The 23915-nt window shown below is 43.0% G+C and overlaps 1 protein-coding gene across 3 annotated transcripts in view; it reads left to right on the top strand.

The window, feature by feature from the left end:
- Window positions 1–23915, top strand: part of disc1 (DISC1 scaffold protein) — a 90884-nt gene that overhangs the window by 43362 nt on the left and 23607 nt on the right. For all 3 annotated transcript variants that reach the window (XR_005991993.1, XM_041789089.1, XM_041789090.1), the window contains exons 10-11: window positions 10323–10383; window positions 23056–23299. Coding sequence is in view for 2 of the 3 variants with exons in the window: in XM_041789089.1 (XP_041645023.1) it covers window positions 10323–10383; window positions 23056–23299 (305 nt within the window). In the remaining variant the exon portion in view is untranslated. The remainder of the gene's footprint in view (window positions 1–10322; window positions 10384–23055; window positions 23300–23915) is intronic.

Raw genomic sequence — 23915 nt, 5'->3', positions numbered from 1 at the left:
ATGTGACTTGTAATGGATAATTTCTGAGGTCATAGTTTCCCTGTATAAAGGTTTTCTGGGGGAATATTTCAAATTTAGACACTAAAGAGCCTCATGTGGCTCCAGAGCCACACGTTGAGTATCACTGGTCTAGCTCCTGTCCCAGTCAGGTGGATTGTGGGATATTTTATTGGACATGTTGTATAAACATTCACATTGAAGCCACAAATCAGCAGGTTGCTCCTCCATTTCTGACCTCCATGAATCATCTAGTCTCGCCACCATGGCTGTGTTTGTTGTGCTTCCTCCTTCTTGCCTCCTGATTGGCTGTCGTTCTGTTCCATGTAACGATCGTGCTCATGCCTGTCCAGCTGTCCTCGGTGGGGTGAAGTCCCTCTTAGCACGCCACACTCCACTGAAAAGTCCAGCAAGATCATCATCAGACCTTTGAAGGTGATATTTGGACCAGAATTGCTGCAATGATCTTGCGTTGTCCTCTGCTTTAGCTGTTTTCCATCCCTGGGGAACTGGGGAACGACGAAACAGAAACAAATATGTATTATTTGGGAACTTATCCTGGCGCTAACTGAGTTTTCCCAATTATCCAGAGGAAATAATAAGATGGAAGTTTAATGGAGCAGGAGCTGCAGAGTCGTGGAGTGTTTCCAGGCTTTTAGCGCTCCATGTCCTGTAGTTTCTTTTCATTCAGACGTCATTGGTTTCATTATTAAGCCATCATTCTGCAGCAGCACAAGTTCACCATCTCCTCCAAACACGCCGCGTTTACCTGCTCTGAGAGTGAGCGACACACATGCTCTGATTCTGCACACCCAGCCAGTTTTTCTTCAAATGATCCCTTTTCTTGTGTTCATGCATTCCTTTGCAGTATGTTTCTTCATTCCAGCAGCCTCAAAGCATCATGGGTTATTGAGTGTGTGTCTGAGATATGCTTCTGTGTCTTTTTGTCTTGGTTGCAGATTCTGTGTTACCTGCAGAGCCGATCCGACTTTAAAGGCATTAATCACAGTCAGGAGCCTCCACTCCATTACAAAGACGCACTATTTCTCTTCTGCCTTATTATCCTCGGGCTTTTGTAACACGCAGATCGCTCGTTGCTGCGTTAGCACAGAGGCGCCGGTAATTTGTTTGACAACAGGAAGGCCGCACAAACGTTGGCTGCTTTTATTGTTACAAGGCGGAGGAGAAATGGCTGCATTATTCACTTTCAATTAGAGAGCAGCTCCAATGATGAGAATGCAGCCGTGGTTCTTCTGCAGGCTCATTAGAGAGGAGAACTTCATCATGGCTGTCTGCTCTGATTGTAATCAGAAGCTTTAAAATCATTATCAGCTGGCTGCTGTAATTATTCCTTTATTCTCATTAATATCTTGATCAGGTTGAGCTTGTAATCTCTCCCAGTATTTAGTGTTTGGCTGAATGTCCTCTTCGGTTTGCCCGGGGTCTTTGGCAGTCATCGAGGACGTGGCGCTCCTGCTGGGCTCTCTGCTGTGACGGAGGCTGAGCTCATGAATTTTCCAATGAGGGCTCTGTGAAGTCTGAGAGCTTCATTCAACACCAAACAGGACAATCAGCCGCTAACAGAGCGTCCGCTTTTAGGAGCTTTTTTGGTGCTTATTTTATTCACATGGCCTGCCAATGACAGCGCCCCCCGCAGTCTAACAGGAAGTGGTTAAATCACCCGGATCCACTGGAGGCAGAGGAGCTGTGCTGCTTGATGTCTCGTCCCGGTTTATAAAGGGAAGATGATTTTGATCCGTCACGCTGCAGAGAGCTCCGGCTGGTAGAGAGACCAGATAAAACAGCCACTCCTCTCAGCAACAACCCAAACTTTAATGTCTAATATCTGACAGCTTCATTTCCTTACATGAAGATGTTTTAATCCCCCCCCCCCCCCATGTTTACAGAACGCCTGCAGACACCCCTGAAAGACCGGCTCTGAATGAGCTGAGCCAGAAGATCCAGATCTCTAAAAAGAGACAGACTGGTCATCACAGTGAGGGAGGCTAGATGGACACAGAGGGAAGTTCTAACGTTAAAGCTCTACATGGATCAGAATACTGCAGCTATCATCAGAGCACATACACCGAGTATGATCCCTACACTTTACAAAAAAAGATTTTCCCCACAGTTTAACTGACTTAACCTGGTGTGGAGGCGATCAATATCACAACCTACTCAGTCCTGGAGACCTCTAGCGTCATCTAGCCCAGTGTTCCCCAGCCATTTTCCCACTGAGCCCCCTCTATACCCAGTGGAGCCCCCCAGGACCCAAGAGAGAAGAACAAATGACACTCTGCTGCCAAAAATCAACAAAGATTTTAATGGTTTCACTGGTAACACCCTAAAAAAGGCCTCTGCATGCTTTTCTCATCAAAGACCTCTGTATAAACTACTGAATAACTGCTTTATCACGGTCTTAGTCAGTATTTGCAAAGCTAATTTTGGCAGCCTCAGAGCACACAAAGCCTCACACCCCCCCCAAGATCTTTGGTGCCCCCCTGGGGGGTCCCGGACCCCAGGTTAGGAACCAGTGGTCTAGCCTAACGGAGGGAGACCAGGGTCTAGAGGAGTCTAGTCCTGAGCTAAGAGGCTCGCTGAGCCCCTCTAACATAAAACAATTCTCTTATTTTATTGAACCTTGTGAGGTGAGCCGCTGAGAAATGAAATGCTGTTCACATAGAGCCAGCTCTTTAGTGTTAGCCATGGTGGCTAGCTCCTGTGTGAGAGCCACTTTCCTTCCTTTGTCCTTATTTAAAAAGCCTCTTCCTGTTCTTGTAAAGCGTCCTCACACACAGGCAAATCCACATCATTGAGGCGATTATTACGATTACATTAACAGCACTGCCTCTATGATGCTAATAAAGCAACAGTGGCTATTTTTAAATGAGCATCACTGCATTACTGCCCAGTCCTGGCTGTAGTCTCTTCTGAATGATAACTCCCATTTTGACAGCGTGCTGTCTAAACTCAGGGGTGCACAGCAGTTTCTGCGTCTGTCTGCATTTTCAACCTGCAGCAGCGACTCAGGGCTGGAGGACGTCTGTTTCCTGGTTGTTTGTCTATCTGATGATTCTCCTCAATGCAAAATTTCAAGGATTTTTAAATTTTGCACAAAAGTCAAGTGTCTTGTGCAGGCAATGATTCAGTGATGCACAGAGGGATTAGGCAGAAACTCAGACTTAGACTGGAGGATTGGATGTTGGAGGTCAAAGGTTGCTGAAATATTTTGGTCTGATTGAAGTATTATTGTAGTAGTATTTGTATTTTCTTTCTAAACTCAGGACGTTTTTAGTCATTACCAGTGAGATCTGTCCCTATCTGTCCCCAATTTTAGACACTTTTAACCCTTTTTGATACTTTTAGCCCCTTTTTTCCTCTTTTACCAATTTTTAACCCCTCTTAAACCACTTTTCCTACATGTTTTACCCCCTTCACTCTTTTATCCATTTTCATTACTTTTTATCATGTAAATCAATGTTTGCCACTCTTTAACCCCTGTTTGCAGCTTTGCCAGGCTATTTCTGCTATTTTTGCCTCTTTTAACCCATTTTTGATAATTTTTTGCCACTTTTTTCCTCATTTACCAATTGTTGCAAGATTGTAACCCCTCTTAACCCCTTTTCCTGCATGTTTTACCAACTTTTATCAATTTTTGCCACTTTTTAGCCCCTTTTCATTACATTTTTTCAACATTTAAATCAATGTTTGCCACTTTTCACCCATTTTGCCACTCTTTAATCCCCTTTTCCAACTTTGCCAGGCTATTTGTGCTCTTTTTACCACTTTTAACCCATCTTTGATACTTTTTGCCTCTTTAACCCATTTTTTCCATTCTTTTAAACCACTTTTCCAGCAGGTTTTATCCTCTTGGTTCCACTTTTCTTCATATTTTGACACTTTTTAACCCTTTTCATTACTTTTTTGCACTATTTTTGACACTTTGAACCATTTTTTCCTGTTTTTACCACTTGCTCACCAGTGTTTGTCCCTTTGTGCCACTCATCAACCCATTTTACCATTTATCACCCATTATTTTTCTAACTCTTGCCAACCTTACCCCTTTAAGTGTGACTGACAGTAAATTTCTGTGAAACAGATGAATGTTGAGTCATTCTAAAACTATTTCATATTAATAGTTTTGGGATGATTTAACAGCTGCAGACATTTAAAGCCAGAGGATACTCTTTAAACCACAACATCTTCTTTTCCTCCTTTTGTGAATTTAATGATCTTTCGGGGGCCGGACAGGAAGCTTTGGGGGGCCTGATATGGCCCCTGGGCCGCTGGTTGATGACCAGTGCTGTAGACTAACAGAATCAGAGACGTAGATCAGAACAGCAGCATCAGTTAGCGTGGTCACAGAGGCGTTTCACTGCCATTGGGCCCTCCTCTCTGTTAAAAATGTACAGACCCCCCCCCCCCCCACTGCATTGTTGCTAAATTTAGCTTTAGCATGAGCTGAAGCCTCCTTTGTCATCTCATATCTGTACATGCTCTTTGCCATCTGAAGTCAGGCTGAATGCCCCCACATGTATTATTCAGAAGGTATCTGCTTGCACGCTGCTTAAAGAGCCGGCATGAATGGAAGTTGACAAGGGAAACTCTGTCGGGGACGATAGCATCTCACAGAGCAATTAGAGGGGTGGTAAGTGAGCTGTCTGGTCTTCGTTCAGCTGATCTGCTCCTCAGATATACCATCGTCTCTACAGCCGCCTCTTCGCTCCTCAGTGAGCAGATCTCAGAACAAAAACCGCTCTCAGGCAACATCTCACTTTCTGTCACACACATGCAAACCGCCCACAGACCGACTCTCTGGGTTTGTCGCCAAAGTGTGGACGACAATATGTGTGGTTGTGCCACAGCCACTCAGTCCGCAGCGTTTCCCTCTCCCCCCTGCTGTGCAGGCCTGCAGCTCATCTCGTCCTGGAGCTGATTCTGTTTAATAACCGCCATCAAGACAATGATTCAAATGATATTTCCAACTTCAGAGGGAGTCAGAGCAGCCAATTAGACCACTTTCTCTCTGTGTGAGGTCTGAGAGCGAGGAAAGCGGTGTTACACTCCAGAAGTCTCGGTACATTTCAGATTTGTTCCCTAAAAAAGAAACACTTTCTACCAGTGATGCTCTGTCATGGGCTTTCACTTTGAATTTTCTCTTTTAATGCCTTCATTTGAGAAATATTTTAGTCCCTTTTCTGACCTGACTTCACTTTAGAACTGTGTTACTCAGCCCTGCTCCACCAGAGACAAATTATTGAAAACACATTTGCAAGAGCCAAAATCTAAGTGGTGAAAAGTGGCAATTAAAATAAGTTAAAGGTGGTAAAGTGGTCAAAAAGCGGCAAACACTGGGAGAAAAGTGGCAAAAATGGGTGGGAAGTGACCAAATAATGAGTTAAAAGTGGCAAAAACGTTGCAAAAATGAGTGAAAAGTGACTGAAACAGGTAAAAATAAAAAAAGGTAGGAAAAATTGGCAATAAGTGGCATTTAGTTGCAAAAGGCAGCTTAAATGGGTGAAAAATGGCAAAAAAAAGGGGCAAAAAATGGTCCTAAAGTGGTAAAAACATGAAGAAAAATGAGTGAAAAGTGACTAAAATGGGCAAAAGTAAGAAAACAGGTGAGCAAAAAGCTGACAGAGTGGCAAAATGGGAAATTAGTGGCATTTAGTTGCAAAAGGGAGCTTAAATGGGTGAAAAGTGGCAAAAAAAGGGGACAAATGACAAAAAGCTGGATAAAAATGTCAAAACTGGGCTAAAGCAGTAAAAATTGAATTCAAGTATCGTCAAAAAATTATAAATAAGGGCGATGGAAATATGCAGACAAACAATAGAGGTTGACAGTTAAAGCCTGCTGTGTCAGAGTGGGACTGATAATGGAGCATTTCTCTTTCTTTTTTTTAAGATTTATTTTTGGGCATTTTTGTGCCTTTATTAGACAGGGGAGGACAGTGGATAGAGTCAGAAACAGGGTCCAGAGTGGGGGAGAGACATGCGGTAAAGGGCCTCAGGCTGGATACAAACCCCGGTACATGGAGAGCGCCTTTAACCACTAGGTCACCTGCTCCCCATAATGGATCATTCCTGAGTTCAAAATCTCCTTTTAAAGGTTTTCTGGGGGAAAAATATTTCAAATGAAGACATAAAGAGCCACGGATCATCACAGATGAGCCACACGTGGAGCATAAAGGCTGTAGAATAAAAACTGTGACACCACTGTCATGTCCAGAGGACGAGTGGATCTGCATCAGATTCTTTGATAAAAATCTTCTTTAACCTTCCATCAGAAACTCAACAAAGACACCTGGAGTTTATTATGAGGCGCTGGAGGTGAGTTAGAGTTGTTCGGACTATTCTGCCCTCCCTCAATGTTCTGGTCTAGTCTGGCAGATAAACATTTCTCTGTGAAAGTAGAGGCCGTTTCTTGGTTTGGCTGTTTTTTAGACCTCACACAGACACAGAGGCTCTTTCTTTAGTAAAACTGTAAAATAACAGAGAATATAGTTTGTCACTATACAGACTTAAAATAGCATTTTCACTGTGACCAAACTGTGTTAAACGTCTTAACACGATGCTCTGTAAAGCTAGCATACCATCTGCACTCTTCTCACACAAAGTCAAAAAAGGTCGGTTAGCTTAATGCTAACGCATAATGGAAAATCCCATTTACAGACTAACGAAAATTAGCATTGCAATCGCGGTTATTTTCTAACTAACAGGAATATGTTTCCAACACTCTTTAAAAGAGAACTTAAAACTGCTAGCTCAAGCTAACATTAGCTGACTCCAGTCTGCCACCTAGCAGACTACTGCTTCTCTATGAACTGAACTACGGTAGCCATGAAAGGCCAAAAAGTCAAACAATGCCCTTAGAGGGCAGCACACAGACTTTTTAGTGCACATTTGGTCTCCTGTTACCCGTTCTCCATCAAGCAGCTTCAGGGCTGGTTCAGAGCCAGTCCTTAATCCTGATCTCCGTCATTATTCACTGTGTTTTTGACCCGACCCCCCCCCCCGACATTCACCGATTTCTCCCTCCCCGGTGAGGGGGAGGGGGGGCCAGGGGAGGCAAAGCATTGGCTCCGCTACGTGTGGACTGTCATGGTGGAAGCATTGCCTGCTGGTGCCAACAGATGCACTGACAGTCTCACCCATGGTCTCACTGGTTTGACTGGAAGTCATGTCAGAGGGTGAATACTCCTCTATTCCTCCCAGCATTGTGAGTATTCTCGCTACAATTGGCTGCCTTTCTGTTACGCTCATAACTCGTCTTTCAAACTCTATAAACTCCAAAACTTTGAATAGAAACAAACCCAAAAATGCTGCTGGGATTGAAGTTACTCATGTCCGCCATCTCCTGGTGTAAAGTGGTAACAACATTAGGCACCATATTTGCAGCTAGAGCCTGTTTAATACAGCAATCTTGTCGCAATTTTGCGACTTTGGCGTTGAAAGGGTTAAGACACAAAAGAGCCACATGCAGCTGTAGAGCCACGCGTTGAGTATCACTGCTTTAAACTGAACTCTTCTCCATGTTTAGACTCTTTCTGCAGAAGAAAACCCTACATATTCTTTCATTCCTCCTGAGCTGAATGCTTTGGCTCTGGCTGATGTGTGGCTGTGTGCAGATATGTGAGGGCGTCTGAAATAAACGCTGCGGCTCTTGTGCACATATAGATGCTGCATGATTTGATATAAGTGCATCCTATTGTGTTCAGAGATCTGCAGCTGCAGGGGGGCATCTCCTCATGTTTCATACATGAGCTCATTAGCAGCGTTCAGACTGCCCTCCTCTCCTTCACTCCTCTCCGCCTGCGTCTCTCTCTCTCTCTCGCTCGCTCGTCTCCTCAGGCACCGCCCGCTGCTGGCAGAGGGCACTATCTATCCGACTTTACACCCCACAGAAAATCTGGCTCGATTGGAGGACCAGCGCCATAAAAGAATCCTTTTTATCCTCGGGCCTTCTCCGTTTCATCCTGTCTTCCAGCAGTGGGAACGGTCTTTCCTCTGACTGAAGAGAGAGCCAGCTGGGCGACTGTACTGAACTGTACTGTTTCACTTTTCTGCACAAAGCCGCCACCAGCTGTGAGGACGGCTACCTTTTATAACTGAGCCAAGGCAGAGAATCACTGATGATTAGTGGGTTTCATAATGGCTCTAAAACAGTGGAGCTGAGGCTTATTCTGAATTACTGGATTTGTTTTTCAGAGTTATTTCTGATGAGCTGTGTAACCCAGTTCCAGAAAACTGAAGCATTTCATCTGACCCTGACAAAGCTCTTCCTTTGACCGGCCAATGAACACTTTAAAATCCACAACCAAACAAACAAGACAGTGCAAAAGAAAGTCAGCGCTAAAAAGACAGAATACAGACGTAAAAATCCCTTAAAGCATGAAGGAGCAGATCACATCACCATCAGGTATCAGCGCTTGTTTAGGGGGCAGACCTAAACCCCAACATTTGAATGAAGCCCCAGAAGTGAAAGCAGACTCAGTTGGAGGATTTTGAGCGTGCTGATGACGGACCGCTTTCTTGCTGTAAACGGAGGATGTGCAAAGAAAAGCATCAGGACATGGAGGAACTGGATCTTCTGGAGATAAAGATGCTCTAGCTGCAGCAAAGTAATGATGAATAAATGTGCACAGACTGATGCAACAACATGAAATAACCAGAGGGATTTTAGGAGATGGATGACAGACAGAGGGACTTTTTAAAAGACTAATGATGTTTGCATGCAGGATGGGGGGAATGTAATGCTGTAAAAGTCAGGGTTGGTGGTCTGTGCTCGCCCTCTGCACCCAGAATGCCGTTCTTCTGCTGTTTGGTTCGTTAGTTATGAAGGACTGAAACTCCAGATGGTCCGTTAAGACAGTCATTGATTCATGAAATGATTTATGGACAATTCTGACACATATTTTGCAGTTACTTCATGGTTTGTCCAGCTGTTAGCTTTTAAATTAGACGATGCTCTTTCAAACCCAGAATATGCATAAATGTTATTTATAACTGTAGTTAATAACAGGAAGAAGGCCGAGTTTAAGCTGTGTGCAGGGATGTAACGGTATCAAGCTCTCATGGTGGATAATACCTGGGAACAAGTCAAGTATTAGAGTGACTGAAGTTTAAAGAGTATCCTCTGGCTTTAAATGTCTGCAGCTGTTAAATCATCCCACAAACAACTAATATGAAATAGTTTTAGAATGACTCAACATTCATCTGTTTCTACAGAAATTTACTTTCAGTCACACTTAAAGGGGTAAGGTTGGAAAGAGTTAGAAAAATAATGGGTGATAAATGGTAAAATGGGTTGATGAGTGGCACAAAGGGACAAACGTTGGTGAAAGAGTGAAGAAAACAGGAAAAATGGGTTAAAAGTGTCAAAAATAGTGCAAAAAGTAATGAAAAGGGGTTAAAAAGTGTCAAAATAGAAGAAAAGTGGAACCAAGAGAATAAAACCTGCTGGAAAAGTGATTTAAAAGGAACTAAGAATGGAAAAAATGGGTTAAAGAGGCAAAATGTATCAAAGATGGGTTAAAAGTGGCAAAATGGGTGAAAAGTGGCAAACATTGATTTAAATGTTGAAAAATTGTAATAAAAAAGGGGCTAAAAGTGTCAAAAACAATGCAAAGAATTAATGACAAGGGGTTAAAAAATGTAAAATAGAAGAAAAGTGACAAAAATGGATAAAAGAGTGGCCCAAAGAGAATAAAACAAGCAGAAAAAGTGGTTTATAATGGGCTAAAGAATTGAAAAAAAGAGTGAAGAGGCAAAAAATATCAAAAATTGGTTAAAAGTGTCAAAAATGGGGATAGACAGGGATAGATCTCACTAGTAATGACTAAAACTGAGTTTTGAAAGAAAATACAAATACTACTACAATAATATTTCAATCAGACCAAAATATTTCTTTGATTTTTGTGGATTTGAAAGTCCGGCCCCCAGGGTCTCTGTGGAGAATAGGTCTGGTCCTTGTGCAGATGGACTTGATGAGCCCTGGTTTATAGTGTTGTCTCAGTTTAGTCCTGAAAAAAACAAACGTACAGTAGTAGCATGGTAGCTCTGCTTAGAGCCAAACTAAGAGCAACAATGCCGTCAAGCACTAGCTTCATGTTCTGTTGAAGGCCATATTTCTTTTTTTTTTAATAATTTTTGGTTGGATGATCAAAAATGGGCTGTGTGCTACATTTGGCCCCCGGGCCATAGTTTGGACACCCCTGGATTAAGAAGTCAGACTTAACTGAATCAAAACTCTGGTTGTTCATGGATACACTGAGCTAAAGTCGGTAAATAAAGTGAAAGTAACGTCCGTCTCTCTCTCTCTGCAGAAAGCCGCCTGAAGGAAAACACGAGCCAGTACATGAAGCTGCTGGAGGACAGACTGCACAGGTAAGCCTGCTGTTTGTCTGCAGACGTAAAGACTCCAGCACCCTCCCAGGATTCTCCCCATCACCCCTGTTCTTACCCAGAGCTCTTCTCATATTTCACCGTCTCACACCCTTCCTCCTCCTCGCTCATATTTTCTATTGTTTTATCTTCACACCTTCTCCCACCTCCTACCAAAGAACAGAACAACATATTTCCTGGATCTGTCTTTGTCTGGAGCTCCTGGCTCTCTGAGGATGAGGCTGTTGTGTTGTTTGGTCACTCAGCAGCATCCTGATGATCTGTGGGTAAATGTTTAAACAGAAGCTGTTGGACCGAGCCAGCTCTGACATCCTTCACCTGTTCCTGTATGAGAGCACCTTTGTTCTCTGACAGGTAGCAGTGAGGGGTGTGTGTAATTTGTGGACAAAGCGTTGACATATTATGATCTCACGTTTAAACGTCAAAGCTCCTTCAGCTCGGTAGACCTCTCGGTGACCCTTTGTTCTCGCTGCAGGATGAGATGTAATGTTGATATAGTGATGATTTAGGATCAGGAGTCTGTGCACTGTGTTTTATTTTGAAAGAACCGGATGTTCTATGCTCGTGACTTCCTTTTTGGAGCTTTCTGATTGGTGGGTATTGACGCGGTTTGGCAGCGATGCACTGTTTCTGCACCGTTGTGTCTATTAAACTATTCCTAGCTAAGATCTACTACTGAAGAAAGTCTTTTCCTCTATGTCCATCTATCTTCTATACCGCTCATCCTGTTGGGGGGGGGGCTATCCCAGCTGTCATTGGATGAGAGGCGGGGTACACCCTGGACTGGTCGCCAGTCAATCACATGGCTGACATATAGAGACAGACAATCAGGCACGCTCTCACTCACACCTACGGCCAATTTAAAGTCACCAATCAGCCTAACGAGCATGTTTTTGGTGGTGGGAGGAAGCCGGAGTACACGGAGAGAACCCACGCATGCATGGGGAGAACATGCAAACTGCACAGAAGGGCCCTGACCAGGATGCGGACCAGGAACCTTCTTGCTGTGAGGCAACAGTGCTAACCCCTGCACCACTGTACATCGCCTTTTCCTCTACATTTAACACTGAAACGGCTCTAAACTGGTTTAGATCAGAGGACTCCTTCTCCTTGGGAATGAGGATTCCCTCTGCTGTCCACCAGACTTTTAGGATGGATTGTTTCTGCCATACTAACCAAAATAAATGACACAGAACTCTAAGGAGATCAGGAACACTTTTATAGACCTGCTAGGGGACTCCATCTGGGCACAGCCTGCACCTCCTTCCAACTTAGTAGTCCTACGTCTCCTAAAGGTGGCGTGTTGGGCGGAGGGCCTAACTCTGTAGTCTTCCCTGGATCTGAAGGAGCCTTCCTTAAATGCTCCTCTGTCTCTAGCTTTGATTAATGAAACTATCCAATGAGCTCTGTCTGTTTGTCAAATTCAGCTTCAGAACGTTGAGGAAGGTTCGTAGAACACCAGCAGGGAACTCTGGATGGGGTGAGATGCAGGCTGCACACCACAGTATCGTAAGATTTGAGCATCCTTCCCTAGAGCCTGATTCGTGCTTCTGTGCTGAATCTACGCCGTATCATTCGCCATCAGTCTGTGTAACCCTGAGCCTTACACAGATGTCTACACAGCTGACACGCCTCCTCAAAAATATAACTATGCATCAAAAACAACACAGACCTCTGTGCCCTGTGATTGGTCCGCTGGTTCCAGTAATGTCTGCATGTTTAGTGTTCTGCAGAGTGAGATAGTAACTGTCAAATCTGCTGAAATATCTGGTGTGCATTTCCTCATCCATGCCTCTCTCAGCTGTTGAGCCTGGATGAATTCCCCTGTCTGACTGTCTAAATGTGCTGAATGGAGCTGGTTTGACTCAGTCAAACTCATATGAGCTGTTTTTCACTCAGTGTCTCTCTGGAGTGTTTAAGGGGAAGGTGAGGCCTCCTGGGTCTCACTCAGCACCAGCAGAAGCTGGTATTGTCAGAGTCGCTGTGTTTGTGTTGACCTCTGCCTGTGTGCGGATCCTTCTCTGAGTTTCCTCCATGGAGAGCCAGGGTCACCTTTCTGGATGGGAGCCAGCTCTCAGTCACACGCTGCCGGCTGTTTGTTGTTGAAGGATCCTCGGGCCGTGGCTGTGCGTGGTCAAGGAGCAACATGGCTGCCATCTCAGCGCCCAGTGGGGAGCGCGCCTCTGGACCCGTCCTGTCAATAGGGCAGATGGTCGCTTCGTGTGATTTTAGTGTGGAGGTTTTTTACAGAGGGAGGGTACCTGTCTGAGCCGTGAGGCTGATGGGAAAAAGACTTAGCAACAGGAACTGACTGACTTACAGAAGCATTTTAAAGATGGTTTTAAAAAACTGTTGCAAAGTGACGGCCTGTAGACGTTTAGTACATTACAATAAAAAGCTCACCTGGGTACTTATAATGGAAAACACCTGTATGTATGATGATCAGCATGATATACAGACTGCAAACTAGGGCTGTAGTGATACCAGGCCTTCCTTCAACAACCACCAGCTGCTCAGTAATGGATATTTTTCCTTTCCTTGACTTTGCAAAATGCTTTGACCAACCTGCAGCTTTCTTTACATGCACATTCTAGAAGCACTCACCTCTACTCAGATGATCACATTAGGGCAGAATAGAAAAAAGCCAGTACTGCAGAGATGATGGTGATCAGTAGCTACTACCATAATGCAGGCTGCTGCAGGAAACACCAGTGACAGTGATGTAAGGCCTCAACAGTAAACTTTTAAAAGTTTATTTCTCATCTGCTCCTCTGTATGTGTGTTTCCTCACTCTTTCTCTGTCCCGGCCAAAGGAGAGCTACACGTCTCTCTATCCTGGTAAAAATGAGATACTATACTCGGTTTGTTTAAATCCCATCGCTCTCACCTCATCATGAGAACGAGTCCAGCATGTGTGGAAGTCTGTTCCAGATGTTTCAGGTCCTGAATGCTCAGATATTTTCTTAAAAATGCTAAGGTTTCAGGTGTGAAAGGTAGGAGTGTGTCACTATTTTATTCTACCTGAGCTGTTATAGTTTAGCATTATGGGTCGGTGAATACGCCTGGATGAGGGATGCAGGATATTATCAGCACAATTATAAAAGGTAGAACTTACAAAGGTTTATAAGAGTGCCTGCAGAAAGGCCTTTAAGTTTACAGTAGTGCCATTGTTGAACTTTGTAGAAGTATCTTGATTTTAAAGGAAAAAAACAGCAACAAACTTCAGGTTTACTTGAAATTTGTATGAATTAAGTAGAGAAATCCACATTTCTAAACTATCATTATTCTCTGAACTTTCCATAATAACCAAGAATTGAAACATTGGTTTTAACACCAAAAGTTAGAAACCTCACCTGCAAAACTTCACAATCAGACCTTTGATAGCCAACGTACATGCTAAGAGAAAAAAGATTTTAACACAGCTAAAGATCTGATGAAGCTGCAGCCACAGCCCTCTAGATGTAGCATGAGTTAGCTCTTTCACAATAACAGGACCACACTCTTTATAATGTCATTTAGCAGATGCTTTTATCCAAAGTGACACACATTCAAGAGCAAGAACAACCAAGCAAAGATCTAGACGAGAACCAACAACATCTGGAAGAGCAGCAAAGCGCTGAAAGTCCACATGGATGCAGGTACAGCCATGCATCGTTAAAGGCAAATAGAATTATGAATATAAATCATAGATTTGATAAATATGATCCAGCATGCACAGATTTATTTCATTTTTTTGTCTGTTGCATGCATTTTTCTAAGTTCAGATCAGGAGATGTTCTTTTCTGTGCATCTTTCTGTTGTTGAATGTTGAACGTTGAGAGTCACAGAGAGCTCTGAGCTGCACAGGATGAACAAAACCATCAATAAGAATAATCCGGAAATACACATCCAGGACTCTTTGGTGCTCTTTTCCAGTGGAACCAAACCCGTACCGAACTCTGACCCCCAGACCGATGTATCAACCAAACTGCGACCTCTGACCTCTGTGAACAGTAACACCCCCAGTAGAAAAACCTTCATAAACACGTGTTTTCTGAGCATTTCAATGGCTCACACAGAGCTTCATTGTGTGCATTAAGAATGAGAAATTCCCTCCAAACCTCAGCAACAAGAGCTGATGAATGCAGAAACCAAGGAGAGGCATTTCCTAATGAATCATCTTCATCATGTATTAAACAACTGCTGCTAATCTGAATCAAATGTTTTTTTGTTCTGGTGACACACTTACAGCATCTGTGCTGCTCTAACATCCTGTTCCCGTCTTTAGCAAGGAAGAGATAATTGCTTTTTTCAGCACCATCCGTCTCCACGGAGACCAGACGTCTCACCAGTCCTCATCCGCCTCCCCCCTCCTCCTCCTCTTCCTCACCTCCCATCAACACGGAGCTCCATCAACAGTAATGTACATGAGAGCTGACTGATGAAATATATGGTGGGTGAAGGGGAGCGCCTGAGTATGTGTCACTGTGCCAGACAGGGAGTGTTGAAGCTGCTCCAAGCACGGCAGAATAACTGTGATTGGATCTAAACGCCTCTGGTGATCGGCGCTGACTGACGGCTGCAGAGACGATCGATTAGTAATGACTGATGAGAAGGGAAATTATCTAACAGTGTCCAATAACAGCGCGGTTTATTTAACGTGATTTATCTCTCTGTGCTGAAGCGTTAGAAACCTGAGATTTATAATCGGTGAAACTGAAGCGCGGGATAGTTAGCACGACTTTTCATTGATGTGAGAGAGAACGCTTCCTGTGTGAGAGAACTCCTTATGTGCAGAGATAATTTTTAACTCAGCATTAGTCTGCAGGGATGCTAGCAGGGAAGCCTTTTCTGTGTGTACATGACTGGCTGCCATGAATGTAGTTATGAATATAGATATAAGATTTCTCCACTCTGTCACAGCCTCTGTCTTTCCCTCTTACTGGTTGATTTACTGGTCAGCAGTAAGCCTCTGTAGTGTCTCATAAAGATGCACCTGCTAATGTTAGTGTGTTTGACAGACAGAGAGAGAGACTGCCATGGCTCCTGGTTCATAAAAGTTTCTCTTTACCTCCCGACCTGCAGACTAATGACAGCCTCACAGCCCCGCTAAACCCTCAGAGACTGACCAGAGACAGGAAATACAGGGAAGACTGGGACCACACCGTGTCAGGGTTAGGAATAGATCCTGCAACCAGTACGTGGAGGACTGCAGCCTCGGTATAAAGGCACCTGCTTTACTAACTGAGCCAAAGCAGAGCCACTAATACACTGATCATCAACTGGCGGCCTGGGGGCCATATCAGGCCCCCCAAAACTTCCTGTGCGGCCCGCGAAAGATCACTACCTTCAGAAAAGGAGGAAAAGAAGATGTTGTGGTTTAAAGAGTATCCTCTGGCTTTAAATGTCTGCAGCTGTTAAATCATCCCACAAACAACTAATATGAAATAGTTTTAGAATGACTCAACATTCATCTGTTTCTACAGAAATTTACTGTCAGTCACACTTAAAGGGGTAAGGTTGGCAAGAGTTTGAAAAATAATGGGTGATAAATGGTAAAATGGGTTGATGAGTGGCACAAAGGGACAAACACTGGTGAGCAAGTGGAGAAAACAGGAAAAAAGGGTTGAAAGTATCAAAAGTGGGTTAAAAGTGTCAAAAATAGTGCAAAAAAAGTAATGGAAAGGGGTTAAAAAGTGTCAAAGTATGAAGAAAAGTGGAACCAAGAGGATAAAACCTGCTGGAAAAGTGGTTTAAAAGGAGTTAAGAATGGAAAAAAAATGGATTAAAGAGGCAAAAAGTATCAAAGATGGGTTAAAAATGGTAAAAACAGCACAAATAGCCTGGCAAAGCTGGAAAAAGGGATTAAAGAGTGGCAAAATGGGTGAAAAGTGGCAAACATTGATTTAAATGTTGAAAAAATTGTAATAAAAAAGGGGCTAAAAAGTAGCAAAAAAGTATAAAAGTGGGTAAAACATGCAGGAAAAGGGGTTAAGAGGGGTCAAAATCATGCAAAAATTGGTAAATGAGGAAAAAGGGGGCAAAAAGTATCAAAAGTGGGTTAAAAGTGGCAAAAATGGGGATAGATAGGGATAGATCTCACTGGTAATGACTAAAAATGTCCTGAGTTTGAAAGAAATACAAATACTACTACAATAATATTTCAATCAGACCAAAATATTTCTTTAATTTTTGTGGATTTGAAAGTCCGGCCCCCAGGGTCTCTGTGGAGAACAGATCTGGTCCTGGTGCAGATGGTCTTGATGAGCGCTGCACTAATACGTTTATTAGTGATTAGTTGTGACGGTTGTGCTCATGTCATTCACCGTGAGGATGCTCCGAGCACCAGCGTCAGATAAAACTCCATTATCACCAGAAACATCGAGAAACACGCTTTTAAACCTCATAGGAGGAAAATAATGAGACAAAGAGACGTGAGCTCAGCCTCTCAGCAAACACACAGTTGACTTCATGCAGCGTCTGTCACACCTCATCCAGACATATTAACACCTCTCCTCAGCCGCTGTTATGTGAGATATCGCTGCCTGATTAGATGAAACCTCATCATCTCTGTGTCCTCATGTGTGAATTGTGTTTATGGAGCCTAAACGTCAGAGGCTAAAGGTGAAGCAGTCATCTTTACAATACCGCCGACAAAGATGGCTGCTGGTATTGCTGGATCTTTGTTCGTTCTACCGCCAGCCTTAAACGTTAGCTTTGCTTACATCGGTGGAGAGTTTGTGCATATTCACCCTGTGGCTGTTTGATCCGTACCAGACGGCCACATTTTCATTTCAGCCTGCTGTATCAGGCTATCAGAGGGCGCTACGTCTCACAGGCTCAGAGGATCCAGAGAGAACTTCATATGACTCAGAGAATGAGATCTAAGGAAAACCTGAAGAGTTAAAGACAGGACGAGAAAATGAAAGTGAGACTTTTAGCTCTAAACTGTGATGACAGAACTGTCAGCTGACACAGAGAGCTGACTGATGATTTCTGCAGTCAGGTTGCAGCTTTATGAGTGGGCGTGGCTTCAGCTCATTCAACAGACACGCCCACACCATCCTGGACCAGATTCTACTACCTCATTTTTCATGATTTCTAAGCTTAATTTTACAAACTTAGAGATGTTTGATTTGACCAATATTTAGCCCGCTGGTTCAGAACACAGCAGCCTGCCATTCAACAAACCTAAATACAGATTTATATCACTTTATTGGGGCTTCAAGGACTAAAATTGTTGGTCTGATCTACATTTATGAATATCAGTATCAATTTTAGCTAACCTGACACACAAGCTAGAGTGTTTCATATACCTATTTATGGACATATTTCACATTTATCTGTGAAACCCTCCAAAAATACTCGGAAGCTGGTTTGGCAAACTCCCTGTTGCATTAATTACTGGCCAATCAGAGCAACAAGGCAAAACGAGGCAACATGCACAGACATGTCCAGTAAGGAAAACGAGTTTGGCAGGCAGCCACTGTTGTAGATTATGAACAGTGGAGCATGTTGGTGGATCAAACTCATGCTGTGGCTGGTCAGGAGAAGTGCAAACACACAGAAATGCTTTCAGTGTGGCTCTTTGCTCCTCGTTTAATAAAAACATGCTGTCCACACCTGCTAAAAGCTGCAGCTAATCGCTCCACCAGCAGCGTACTGGCTGGCAGAACAGCTAACCCCCACTGTAGCAACCTCTTTCTCCTAAGATGACACTGATTGGTCAGGTCTGTTCTCAGACCTGGCACAGCTCAAGATTGGAGCTTTGCAAGATGGATCTACCTGATGACAGACATGGAAGCTAGACAGTCCATCTGCTTTGCAGTGTCAGATATCAGTATCAGCTAAAGTAAGTGGGTAAATATCTGCATATCTGCAAAAATACAGGCATGACTCAGGTCATTTGCAGGAAGATTAATTAAGAGAAACAGGGCGGAGGCAGCAGACCTGCTATAAAGGCCGTGATGACCTGAGCTGCAGAGGCGTGCTGCAGCCAGTCTGACAATACAGGCCAGATTTTACAGCGCACAGTAAACCAGAAAACTAAACTTTTAAATGATATCTCAGCAAGGTTTAATGGTAGAAAGAGAGCAGAACCCCCGTGGTTCCTGGCTTCACTCTGCTGACGTCTAGCAGGACGTGGTGGCACCAGCCTGAGCAGACAGCTGCTCCTTCATTCTGCAGTCATAAATATAATCCTCCTCTGTCTGCATGTCTCCGTGTGTATCGCCCTGAGGAGAAAGAGCAGTCCTGTCAGTCAGACGTCCCACAGGGGGGCCCGGCGACTCCAGGACAGATCATGCCTGTCCTTCCCTCCGTCTTATTACCGTGCCATCAGCGGGGCAGCACGCCCACACCCAGCTGAGCGGCCGCCACCAATTAACCTCCAGGCGAGGAGTTCATACGGACGGGCAACAGGATGCTGACATCACCGCGAGCTCTAACAGCTGACGTGTTGTCTGGGTTTACGCTGAGGAATGAGACGTCTGTGATCGATGAGGCGACTTGTAGAGAAATATTTGATTGTTGAGCTCTGAATCCCCACAGAGAGTGATTTATGTGTGTGTGGAAGTTAACACACATGTGTGTTTCTCCACTTCAGAGGAGACAAATAACAATGGCTCGGCTGGCTGGCTGCGCCGCCGCTATGGCAGAATTCAGAGGCAGCGGCGTTGAGTGGTGAATTGGCGAGGGCAGGGGGGCTGGGCCGAGCAATTTTTCTATTGTCTGTGTGCCAAATGAAGGTTAGCGCGAGGCTGAGAGGCATGCGTTGGCAGGGTGCAGAGGTTGGCAGCCTTTTCAGGCAGGAGATGGGCTGGAAAACAAGTGGCATTCAATTTTTCAGCACAGAGAGAGAGAGGGAACAGAGGGAGATTAAACAGCATTGTCTGGGTGCTTCTGCCTCTCCGTTTGTTTATGCATCATGGAGAACGAGCAATTTCTCCATTTTTACATCTACCTCTGCCGCTGCAGGGAGCTGAAAATACTGAATACATTATTGGAGCTCAGATAGAAGTTTAAATTTCTGCTTGGACTTTTTATCATTCTCAGTGAGTCGGCGAAGAAAGTGAAAGAGTTTGTGACGGAGACAGAAACTCCTCCTGGGTTAGACATCGACAGTCTGAGTCTACCTCTGAGATATCTGTCAGCTTCAGTTTGTTTTTCTGCACAAACACGTTCCTGCAAGCAAGGTTGTTCCGGAGGATTCTTTCTGACTTTTCAAATATTTATGCTTTCTAGTGAGAAACAAGCAGCCAACTCCAGCTGATGTTCTGCTGCACTTTAACAAAAAAAAAAAAAGTTTGGAGTCATTCAGAGGAAGCAGAGCGACCTGCAGTACTTCCTAGTGTCCACTAGAGGCTGTTTCCTGCAGCGAGTCAGTCCCCATAGACCACCATGTAAAAACGTGGAACTTAACATCAGCAATAAACACGTTTACAGCCCCGTACAGAAAAACAAGTTTTTGGTCTCTGTCACTCTTTTTTCAACTCATGAAACTGTACAGCTGAATTTTCATACAATCCACATGATACATGATATTTAGCTTTACATTTAACCCTTTAAAACAGGGCTGTCAAACTCAATCACAGCAGGGGCTGGATTCTGATTCAGGACTAACCTGAGGGCCTAACAGGGTCAACATGAAACCAAAACTGTCATCCTCATTTTCACCAGTAATAAAATATGAAAAAAAAACAGCACTGATGATAAATAATCTGGAAATTCAAAAAAGTAAAAATGATAAATTTAAAGGCTCAAATCTGAAATAAAAGTTCCAATTTATTAGTTCAAAAGATCAGAACATGATGTTAAAAATGGAAAAATAATGTTTTTAAAGAGCAAATATATGAGGAGAAAGTTGAAATCATAAGTTTGAAAGGTGAAAATATCAGATCAATTTTGAAATCATGAGTTTAAAAGTCAAAATATGACTTAAAATTTTAAATATTGAGTCTGATAGTTCAAAATATGGGATTAAAAAGCTAAAATTAGGAGTCGAAAATGTAAAAATATGAGCTAGAATTCAAAATGATGACTTAAAAAGTTAAAAATATGATTTAAATTCAAAATTGGGAGCCTAAAAGGTCAAAATATGATAGAAAAAGTAAAAATTAGTCATTTAAAATGTCAAAATATAAGAAAAACAAATTGAAATCATGTTTTTAAAAGTCAAATTATGGGATTAAAAAGCCAAAGTAAGGAGTTGAAAATGTCAAAATATGACTTAAAATTTAAAATTGTGAATGTAAAAGATAAAAATGTGACATATAAAGTCCAAATTATGAGTTGAAAAGGTAGAAGCATGAAATGAAAAGTCAAAATCATAAGTTTGAGACGTGATCTTGAGATGCAAAATTGATAATATGAAATAAAAACACAAATTAATTTCTTTCACCATGTTCTTGACTTTGTATGAAATCTTTCTTACTCTTTTTCAGGTTTTTATGACATAACAAGGTTTTTATAAATAATCAAGTTGAAGTTTACATTTTTATACTGGAGGAAATCTGCAGACCTCAGACTGGTGGACCAGCTGGAATACAAATATGATCTGATCTTGTGGGCCGGATATAATGGTTCAACAGGCCGGATTTGGCCCCCGGGCCTTGAGTTTGACACCTGTGCTTTAAAACCGCCGCTGTGCAAGTCCGCCAGGACATATTCTTACATACTGTAGTGCTGTAGTGCCATTTTTGGGAGTATTTTTATTTGCTTTACATCAATATAACCCTTATATCCCAAGTTTTAATAATATGTATTAATTTTTGTCTTAACTACTTCAATAGATTGCTTAAAAGTGCAATAAACCTAAAAAAAAATGAAAACCGTTTTTGGTTTTTCACATATATTTCAAAATACAGAAATTGCACAGCTGTATCCCTCAGATTTGTAAATGTAAAAAAGTTGCACAATATCCTTTGGAACCACAGGAAATTTATTTGGAGTCTGTACATAACTTGCTTTTTGAGATAGAGTCAGGTTTGTAACATGTAAAAAAAACGAGCCAGGTGAGTAGTTGGACTCTTCATCTGACGCTGTAATTAGTTCAAAAGCTTCACGCCAGCTTAAACTGTTTGGCACAACAAGGGTTTTGCGAATCCATAACTGCATATTTGTGGAAGTTTGGTAAAGGTGTGTGTGATGGATGTCTGGTGTGTGTGGGTTGTGTGTCTGTGTGTTTTTGTAAAAAAGTAGGGGTGAAACGAGAGCGAGGGCGAGTATGTGTGCAGGCTAAGTTCTTCAGTGTATTCCGCAGAAAAACTACAACTCTAATAATACGCCACTTCCTGTTGTTGGGGTGGGGAGCCTATGAGGTAGGGACACTTAAGAATCATGTGACAGGTCACGCCCACAACATGATGACGTTTATTTCAACGTAGGAAGTGCTGCAAACAGCCGTGGTCTGGTTTATAAAGATTCTTGTTATGTGCATTTTATTGTGTATTTTTACAAACCCATCACTGCAAAGAAAAAGTGCTCTGAAACATGGAGAATGTGTGAAATGTTGGTGTAACTCCCCAGATGTTATATGCAAAAAGAATGATCGATCTATGTTATCCAGTTTCAAATCTACCGCCAATCAAAAATCAATATGCTTTTTGTAGCGCTGGCGCTATGCTGGGTTCTAGAGGGTTAACAGAATGAGGGATGTGTAAACACCTTATCAAGGATTAGTGATGCAGAGTAAGGGGGCTTAACAGGATATAACTGAAGAATCAGGGTTGTGTTTACATGACATTAAGGTGTAAAAGGATCTAGAAATCAGGGTGTGTTGAAATGACATTGAGGCTAATTTTTTGTTAAATTAGGGGCGTGTTTAAACACTGATATGTCTGTATATTTAGGGGCGTGTTTAAACACTGGTATGTCTGTATATTTAGGGGCGTGTTTAAACACTGATATGTCTGTATATTTAGGGGCGTGTTTAAACACTGGTATGTCTGTATATTTAGGGGCGTGTTTAAACACTGATATGTCTGTATATTTAGGGGCGTGTTTAAACACTGGTATGTCTGTATATTTAGGGGCGTGTTTAAACACTGGTATGTCTGTATATTTAGGGGCGTGTTTAAACACTGGTATGTCTGTATATTTAGGGGCGTGTTTAAACACTGGTATGTCTGTATATTTAGGGGCGTGTTTAAACACTGGTATGTCTGTATATTTAGGGGCGTGTTTAAACACTGATATGTCTGTATATTTAGGGGCGTGTTTAAACACTGGTATGTCTGTATATTTAGGGGCGTGTTTAAACACTGGTATGTCTGTATATTTAGGGGCGTGTTTAAACACTGGTATGTCTGTATATTTAGGGGCGTGTTTAAACACTGATATGTCTGTATATTTAGGGGCGTGTTTAAACACTGGTATGTCTGTATATTTAGGGGCGTGTTTAAACACTGATATGTCTGTATATTTAGGGGCGTGTTTCAACACTGATATGTCTGTATATTTAGGGGCGTGTTTAAACACTGGTATGTCTGTATATTTAGGGGCGTGTTTAAACACTGATATCTCTATATACTTAGGGGCGTGTTTAAACACTGGTATGTCTGTATATTTAGGGGCGTGTTTAAACACTGATATGTCTGTATATTTAGGGGCGTGGTGAGATAATATTCAGCCTATAGCGAGTTATTGCTAACCATGCTGCTGTCGTCCCGTGCCTAGCTGTGGCTGTCCTGGTCTGGAGCGGATCTGGGAGGCCGACCTGGAGGCGTGCCACCTCTTCCTGCGGGGTCTCCAGTTGAGGACCCCGAGCTGCGGCGGAGCCGACGTGGAGGACCTCGCCTCTGCAGCAGCTTACCCCGCCACCCCACCTAGCACCAAAGAAGAAGAAGACTGCGCCATGCTGACGGCGTTGGGTGGGCGCTGGTGTCCTGAGGCAAACTTGCAGAACTCGGAGTTCACGAAGGTAACACACGCTGCGTGTTAACAACACGCCATATTTTATTCATGAGAACGCATTCAGACTGCATGTGTGAGGATCTGCCATGAAGGAGAGTCCCTCTGAGACCGCCATCTTTTATTCCTTCTCCACTTTAGCAGAGAAAGGTCAGATAGGAGCAGCCTGATCTCACATTCACTGGCTTTTTCTTTTCTAACACTCTGGAGTAAAATGTGACCTTAGATAGAGCGCCCTGCCAGAACCTGTCCTCAGATTTGTCAACCTACATCTGGGAAATATAGAGGTCTAAAATACAACTATAGATTTTCAAGTGAGTCAGTGGGTAAGACCGTATGATTCTGTCTTGTTTCTAATTTCTTCTAACCCTTGATGAGAAATATCCAGATTTATACGGTGCTCCCGTCTGTTGCCCAGCCCTAAGTAGACAGCTGTGATTTGAGCAGGAGTTTATTAGTATTTCTGCTCGGAGGTTTTTCTAAACGAGGAAAGCGTGGGCGTGAGGAGATTCACTGTGAGGAGCACAGATGTGAGCGTGAGTTTCTGCACCATTACATGTGTTTAGTAGGAGTCTGTGAGTGCTGGTCTATCCCACAGTGAGTGGAGGTCCGCCGCCTCCGGGCAT

The sequence above is a fragment of the Cheilinus undulatus genome, linkage group 6 (assembly GCF_018320785.1).
Source record: "Cheilinus undulatus linkage group 6, ASM1832078v1, whole genome shotgun sequence".
In the NCBI taxonomy this organism is placed as follows: Eukaryota; Metazoa; Chordata; class Actinopteri; order Labriformes; family Labridae; genus Cheilinus; species Cheilinus undulatus.
This window is presented reverse-complemented; position numbering and strand designations above follow the sequence as displayed.